This window comes from Rhopalosiphum maidis, chromosome 3 (genome assembly GCF_003676215.2).
Source record: "Rhopalosiphum maidis isolate BTI-1 chromosome 3, ASM367621v3, whole genome shotgun sequence".
In the NCBI taxonomy this organism is placed as follows: Eukaryota; Metazoa; Arthropoda; class Insecta; order Hemiptera; family Aphididae; genus Rhopalosiphum; species Rhopalosiphum maidis.
The window spans coordinates 34,548,267-34,557,258 of record NC_040879.1 but is presented as its reverse complement, the minus strand read 5'-3'; the positions used below and the strand labels follow the sequence as shown (position 1 = coordinate 34,557,258).

Below are 8,992 nucleotides of genomic sequence, written 5' to 3'. Positions count from 1 at the left end.
TACAATTTAGTAATATATAAATTATAATAATATAATACAAATAAACAATTTAAGATTAATAATTTGTGAAGATAATTGACGTATATTAATTTTATAATTCTTATAATTTCTAAATTGATTAATATTAATATTTACTTCTTTAATTGTCATAACAGTGGTATTCAATGAACTTTTTAAACCAACATTTTTATAACAGCTTTCAATAGTTATATTAGTTTTTTATATCTATTATTAAAATTATGATTACATTTTGGAATAATATTTTTATGATTATATATAAATAATAACAGAGATTTTTAAAATAATTTATCAAAAATAAAAACGTTTAGCTCATTGTAGCTAAAATCAGTAATAATACAGTTTAGTAATTTTAATATAAATTTAAATATTGTATTGATAGTAACTTTTAATTTGCTTAAATGGACATCATAAGTATATTGCCAATTCTCAATACCATGAGAAATGAGTGATTGTACAAGTGAAATGTAAATTATTCTTAAATGTTTTTTATCAAGAATATGCCTTAAATTACGAAAGATATAAAAAAATTACGAATAAGATTTACTAAATAGCCTATATGTTTTTCCTCCATTTTAACTGTGAATCAATAAATAGCCCTAAATAATTTATATAACTAACATTTTTCAATGCATACAGATGAATAATTAAATTTATTAGAATTTAGACATTGTGACGAATGGTCGTAAATATTTAAATGGCATGAAGCTTATCAACTTGTTTAAAAACAAAATTCCATTTTAAAATTTAATAAAAAAAAAATCCTAAAATATTAACACATTAAACAACATAAAAACATAATTCCTTCCAATAAAAAATAAATGATTAATACTTTAAAAAAATATGTGCGTAAACACAATCTATTCAACAAATATATATAATTCTATATTTTATGTTATTTTATAATTTATACTACATTTACTACTTTGTGAACTTTGTAAAAATTATTTATATATTTAAGTATACAATTAAAATGTATATAACTTTACAAATTGTATTCATTATTGGTGCATACAATCTAATATCTATACATATTATATTATTTTAAATGAAACTGTTTTAGAACCTATGATTTTAAAATATGTTACCGACTTTGTTATTTGCAAAATATGCATAAACACTTCAAAGTTTTTATTTAAAATTTCCAGTAAGTAATCATAAGTACCTCTTACACACTAAAATTTAATTTATAACATGTTATTCACACTCGTTGCTATGGATTCATAAAATTAAAATTAAATTAATCAGTGTTCTGAATCATTAAAATAAATTCTAAACAATATATTATTAAAATAAAAACATACTTCAGACTCCCTAGAGTCTGGATCTAGATGCTAGTATACACTCTGATCTCTCTTGGTTGCGCCACTGTATGTTACACATACATAAATACATGTGTATTTATTTATTTTTAAATTATACAAGTACATAACAATTAATTTTGTTGAATACATATTTGATGTTAGTACAATTAATACAATTAAAATTTAATTGTTTGAAGTCGACACAAACAGTTTTTGAAGTTACTGGAAATTGTTTCACATATTTGATTCAATCTATTTTTGCTCCGGGCTTCGGTTAGTTAGGTACTCCTTATTATAAAAGTTTTCTTTTCGAATCTCAAACACGATTAACAATTTTTGTTAAATTCTTGCAAGCTAAATGTTATATCCTAATTATTATTATATACGTATATATTATAGTGTATAATACTATCATTTTATGCAAATGGTAAAGTTTATAAGTTCATATAACTAGGAAGAAAATACAATGAAATAATTTACGTGAAAAAAATTAAAATAAAAACAATTTTACTGCATAATTTAGTGTTACCTACGTTCCCTTTACACTCTTGTAATAAAAACTGTTTGTAACATGAAAAATAATAAATATTAAATTATAGTTTGATTGTTTTAATTCCAATCAAAATAAGTTTATTTCAAACTGGAATGTAATTGATAGGAATGCATATTATATCATTGAGATGTTATTATACTTATTTATTTCCATCCCATTACAAAATATTATATACTTTGGAAATAGCGATGACGCTCAGTGGATTGCTCCGTAATATTATTTTTATTTATTTATTTTTTTTTTTTGCAATGTTGACTCTAATAATTGTTGTTGAATACATGAAAACAATTGAACGTTTCAAACATTGACGCAACTGAAGTTAAGGAAAACGTGCACACTTTTGAAAAATAAATAAAATTATTACGCTACACATGACGTAACAACAGCATAAAGAAAAAACAAGTTTAAAATGCAAATAGAAATACATCATTATAAAACGATAATAATATCAATTAGTTCACGGAAAATCAAATGACATAGTTGTAAATATATAAAATTATTAAATATTTTACATTTTTCCGAATTAATAAAATACTTTTTAAAACATTATTTTATTTGTTATTTTTCATAAAATACCGCGGAAATGAATATTTAGATACCAACACCATATACTATTATTTCATTAATTTAAATCAACGTTTTATTTTTAAAATTGAAATTAACGTATTTGAGTTATTTGAAATAAGTTTTTTATTTTTTTTTTATATCGATAATCTTAAAGCTAGTCACAGTGGTTGAACTAGTAGCATACTGATTGAATTACTCAACATGGAAAAAATTGTGTTGTATATTCGGTTATACACAAGCCATGTTATATATGACTACGTCACAAAAAAAATGTTTTCATACGAGCTTTGAATATGCATGTTTAAGTATTAATTTCATTCTATATAAAATTGACTCCAATGATAAATAAAAAACTACAAAGCTGGTACAATATTTACATTTTTTTTTACTGGCTTAGCCATTTCTTTAAAATCTTTTTTTTCTCGGTCCATAATATACAATGCACGCCTATACTATAATTATACTATATTCCAATATTATATGATATAATAATAATAATAATAATACTATGATATATCAATATCTCAGTTAAAGACTATGTAAATAAATCACAAAACAAATGAATATGTATAAAGGTATGAATACTAAATAGCAATTTATTACATAAATAATTAATTTAAAAATATAATATAGATTTTTAAACCATATTAATATTGTTTAATCAAAACATTAAGTGTAATTCATAATATAATGATAAAAAGTTCATAAAGAAAGTATATATATATATATATAATATCTAAATATTTTATTTGTTTTCAATAAAAATAAGACAATTCAAAGAAAATACCTTGGTGTAACTTGTAAAGAAAACTTTTAGTATAAATAAAATTGCTGTATTAGAGATGGAATGTAGTAAGTATAATGAAATGAAGACCGGTAACATTATAAGCCAAATCTTCTTTTATATGAAAATAAACGTAATTTAAAAGTAATGAAAATTGAAGGTTCACAACGTAAATATATAAACAACAAAATATTTTGAAGTTTCTCAGAGTATTATTACACGGATAGATGAGTGATATGGGGTTTTTGTAGTCTATATTTATATCATTTTCAAAAAGTCCGTAGATTCTATTTTATGACTTACGAAGACATCAACTATAAAATATATAAGCTTGAGTCTTGAAAAAGTATTGAATTTCGAAGCAATTTCATTCAATATTCTTATGAGCGATTTCAGAACATTAATAACAAAATTAAAAAGTTCTTCGCATAGCACTTTTTATATTGCTGTAATAAATAATAATCCTAAAACTTAAAGTAGCTTATTCAATTTTTAATAACTAAAAAATTTAATCAACAAATTTAGGTATATTTATTCTTATTTTAACTTATTATTAATGTTTATTTCAATTAGTTGTGACTGTTCCTACATTTTTTAATAAAAAAAAACGCATCAAAAGTTCCTATCGTCTAAGAATAATATAGATATAAAAGTTATTCCTTTTTATTAACCTGATAGTTTTAATAACTATGATAAAATTTATTGCCGAAAAAAATTAGTATTATTAACTACAACCCATTTTTCAAAATTTGATACAAATATTTGAAAAAATAGTGACAATTTTACTATTATAAAATAAAAATACACATCTTTTTAACATAGAATTAGTTTGTTTTGGTAACTTGTAAAAAAAAAAGTAGCATTTTGGCTGTTTATCATCTATTTTTAGGAACAAATTATTAATAGTTCGCCTGTGTTTAAAATAAAGAGCCTTTGCATAGTAAGGTTCGATCATGTATATAAATATAATGACAATAATAGTTTAAAAAAAGTGTAATAAACCATAAACTTATAATGTATTGTTTGTACTGTTAGAGACCATAATGTGTCATACCTTTTTGAAGATAAACTAATATAAAAAAGAAAAAAATCTTTGAAGTAGTATATTTAATGAGAAATGGAATATATCTTCTATACTACCCTAAACTTGTATCCACCTATGACTGAAATATTGTCAGTTGAGTTTTTGTTTGGTCACCTACTTCTTGAACGTTTTCATCACCCAAGAACACTATACCTAAGTCATAGTTGTTATTATATTTTAGAAATTTCATATTTGTTTTTAAATGTGTTCAAATAGATTCAGAAAATATTAAATGGACATTTTGTAACTGCCTCGCAATGTTTAAGATTTTCGTAAATTATTATTTTTATTTTTTAACATTCACATATTTGATTATGTACCTGTTATCACATGATTGTTCACTCTAATCGTTTTAAGTGAAAACGTATTGAGATACCTACTTTTGAATCGTGTACAATGTACACAACTCATAATTATTAACAATTTTAAATACAGCGATTATAACCGTTTTACATACATAATAAATTATAGCTTATGATTATATATTAACTGGTAGTTAAAAATATTCAACAATTATTTTCACCATACACTGCAAAACGACACAATGGGGTCCAAAGGACTTGCGGTAAATACATAAACTGTGGTATATATCATTATATACGCATTACGCTTTGCTATACATTTTACAATAGTGTGGAACAATGCCAATGTCGTTTCGGATTTTATTTTATTTTTACTTCCCATTTTAAATCTTTGTTTTCTAAGATCTTAAGCTTTTGAAAGTTTCAGCAAACTCCTACGTATCACGGCATAACCTCGGTAAAAACTGGTATCGTGCGTTTGATAATCGTACGGACATCGATTGAGGGTTATTTGAACACCTTCGAATCGTTTTTATAAATCTTCCATAGTGGTCTAAGAATTAACAAAGGTCACTCGAGACAATTTTTAAATTTACAAAATTTAAATTTTTTCCATAAAAATAATTTTTGCTTCTTAAGGAATGAATACATTTTTCCAAAAGAAATAATTTTACTAACTATATGTCTTTACTGTCATCGTTTCTTGACGTTTTTATACGCTATAATAAAATAAACTACAGAAATTTTAAATTAAAATAGGTTTATACACGATAATACGATAATAAATAGACAAGTGCTTACTATTAAATAATTTATAATTATGTTTGTGGCAAACTGGCAACATTTGATACGATACACTTTATGCTACCACCATAGTGTTTTCTGGTCATTTTTCTAAATTATTTAATTATCGTGCATCCTCCAAAAACGTAGTGTTATATTATATTATCATTGTCTAAACGTTCTCTTTGTTAAAACTAATAATCTATAGAAAAATACGCTCAAATTAATATTTATTTTTTTTTTTTTTATAATGGAAAATTGGAAATAATCCTCTTATAGTGTACAACTTTTTTATTCAACGCAATTATGATTTCTTCACTCGAAACACCTGGCTACTTATTCACTTTCATCTATTGTTTACATATTTTGCTATATAATATATAACAAATAAAATATATATTTAGTACGTATTAAATACAATACAAACTGTACCATTAAACTGTAATCTTTAAGCGTTAGTATAGAGCTTAAGCCTAAAAATAAATTGTGTGTTACTCACACACAGCCTTAGCTGCGTATTATTATCGCTGTATTAATATATATTTTCCACAAAATGCTTAACAAAATAAATTAATTTTGAAAACGGTACATTTTAAATAAATAATTGTTATACTAATGATATAATGACATAATGAAACTCATAATTACTGTTCTTGATGAATAATGGGATTTTATTCTGCTTCTAGTTTAATACCATCTAAGGGTGACTCGAGGCAGTCAAAAATATAAAATAACACGTTATTATAGAATATAATATTTAATTTTAATTTATTTTCAATTCTAAATAAGACATAATATTTTATATAATTTAATACATTAAAGTGTGAAATTTCCTAACTATACATTGTATTTCTGAAATATCAATTAAATAATATTTCTGTTTGTGAAGAGAAGTTTATACTACTCTCAAACGTCAAAAGCAACTAAAGTATTAATGTTTAGTGTTTTTTATTATTATTATTATTATTATTATTATTATTATTATTACTATACAACGATAATAGTGTAATTACAACAAAATACATTTTACATATTTTACTATTGCATAACTATTCAACGTCGTTATTCAATGGTCATCACATTAATCATGAACACATATACAAATTAAAATGTTAAGTTTATTGATTGTATATACGTTAACAATCATTCAATTTTTTACATGCAATTGAGTTTACGCAGTACAAAGGAATTTAATATTAGAAGGAAATAAACGGTAAAAAAGATAAAATTACATAAGTACTATTACTTTATTATTTTATATGTTTTATATTATAATATATTGTTACTCGTATTACTGTACTTAATATTCTTCAAAACTTTAAGTTATTCAATTTAACTGGTCGCTACTTAATGTAATATATAATGTATTATGTTTAGTATTATACTCAGCTAGAACAAAAAATTATTGTAGATCAATGTATTATTATTTAGGTATTTCTTTTTTTTTTTTTTACTCGTCTGAATTAATTTTTCAATTTAGCAATCTAAAATATAATACTTAATCATTGTTCATGCTCAGTGGGTCGTAATTAAAATTAAAAGACATCAAATCGTGATGGTATTTTGTTTTGATTTTTTTTTTTCTTATACATTCTACAGTACCTTTATTAAGTAATAAATTAATAAATAAAATGTTTTCAATTAAAAAATAATTAATAATATTAATAAAACTTTTTTAATTTATTATTATCGATACTTATTTCATCTTAGTAGTTATTACTTATTTCTATTTTTATTATCGATATAATTTATATATACCTACCTATATTTTGAACTGGTTTAATTTCTGTAATATTAAGAATTATTTTCATGACATTTTCAAAGATAAAAATAGATCAAATAATATAAATAAAATTAAAGTGACGTTTTTTTATCGATTTTACAATTAATTTATAGTCAAATTTGTAAACATAATCTATTGTTATCTCAAACTGAAATCTGTCAAAATTAATACGTTTTGTATAACCTGCAGTTTTACATTAAAAACAGATACACAGCACTTTATATGTGTATGTACATTGTAATATGCCCCATTTCATAAAAAGACATTTAAATAGTCACGTATTAAAATTGTATTGTATCTTTTCTTTAAATTTTAACGATTTTAAGTATTGTTTTTTGGATTTTTTGATATTAGATTATGCATATCTGATAGTAAGTCGAGCATATGACAATTTAGTTTTTCTTCGCTTTTAGTGGTGCGAACTTCTTCTACTTCACATTGTTCCTCAGGTTGCGTTGGTTGAAACGAATAATAATTCCTTTTAAATTTAATAGCAATTGAATGTTTATTTTTGAGTTCCGCTCTAATCATATCCCATTCACCTTCATCACTGTGCTCGTTATCATCGGTACATTTAAGATCTGATACGTTTGGACATATATGACAATCGTTTATTGTATTGATAAACTGATTATTTATGTCTATATCCAAAGGCAAATGAGCGACAGGGTTCAATCCTTCTGGAATAATACTGATGAGAATATCCATAGTGGCTATATGTTTATCCGCATCATCATTGAATCGTATAATGGTTTTCACCTTAAATAATATAAATAACGTATTTATTTATAACTTTAAATACCTAACTATATCAGTGATTTAGCTAATTTATACCTAGTATTTTACCGTCAAAAATTAATAAATCCCTATGATAAATTTGATTCGACTAACCTGTGTCGGTATATCATCTGGAGTAGGGTCTTTGCAAAACATATCACGGAAAATGTTAGTCACATCGACAGCAGCTTCTGATAGTTTTTTGTCTGGATCAGTTTGATGTAGATTTACGTACACGATGAACTGTTTATATAATTCAGATTTAGTGTTACGATTAATTCCAAATGTAAACAATCTCCCGGTATACAAAAACATTGGATTCGAAGAAGGAATAACTGGTTCAAATATTTTCTGTTCCTTGTAATTCAAAAACTTAACATTCGCTGTTATTTTTCCGCCAATAGAAACATTATCTTGAAATTTTAATTTTTGTACATTAAATGATAAGCCTAACATTTTCGTTTCATTCATAATAATGAATTTGTAAAAATTATTAAATCAAAAGTTAAAATATGACGATAATGTGTAACTATTTTAAAAGTAAATGAATTTAAATATTAGTTGTAATTAACATAAAATAAAATAAATATTTGTACAAAGTATGTTGTCTAGGTGAATCAAACAAACTATATATGGACATTTAAAAATAGATTTTAGATTTTTCTTACAACTAATTTTTTAAAAATCGTGTTTAACGTAAAGTTTAACTTACAATCATATTTATTTCTGCACCATTGTAGGGGAATGGACATTTTTATGATTTTAAAAATAAAAAAAAATATTATGTAAAATATTACAAACAATACAGTTAACCATTTAAAAGGATAAACGTACTATAATATATCATATAAAATAATACAAAAATACTGTATTATTAGGCTATGCACAATGAATTGTAAATTAAATAGTGTTATCTGTTAATAAAGGGATGGAAAAGGTAATATATTATTTGTAATTTACAATTTACACCATAGATGTGTACTCGTATGAGTATTAGTACATATATTGATAAGTAATAATAACTATAAACATAAGTA

General features: G+C 23.2%; 1 protein-coding gene across 1 annotated transcript; it reads right to left on the bottom strand.

Annotated features, from left to right (window-relative positions):
* Positions 1-7,511: 7,511 nt before the first annotated feature.
* On the bottom strand, positions 7,512-8,426 carry LOC113557911 (the record flags this gene model as incomplete). The annotated part of the gene is made up of 2 exons (XM_026963451.1): positions 8,070-8,426; positions 7,512-7,937 (listed from the first exon to the last, which is right to left on the bottom strand). Coding segments are annotated over exons 1-2 (783 nt in total), but the record flags the coding sequence as incomplete, so codon positions are not given.
* Positions 8,427-8,992: the final 566 nt, after the last annotated feature.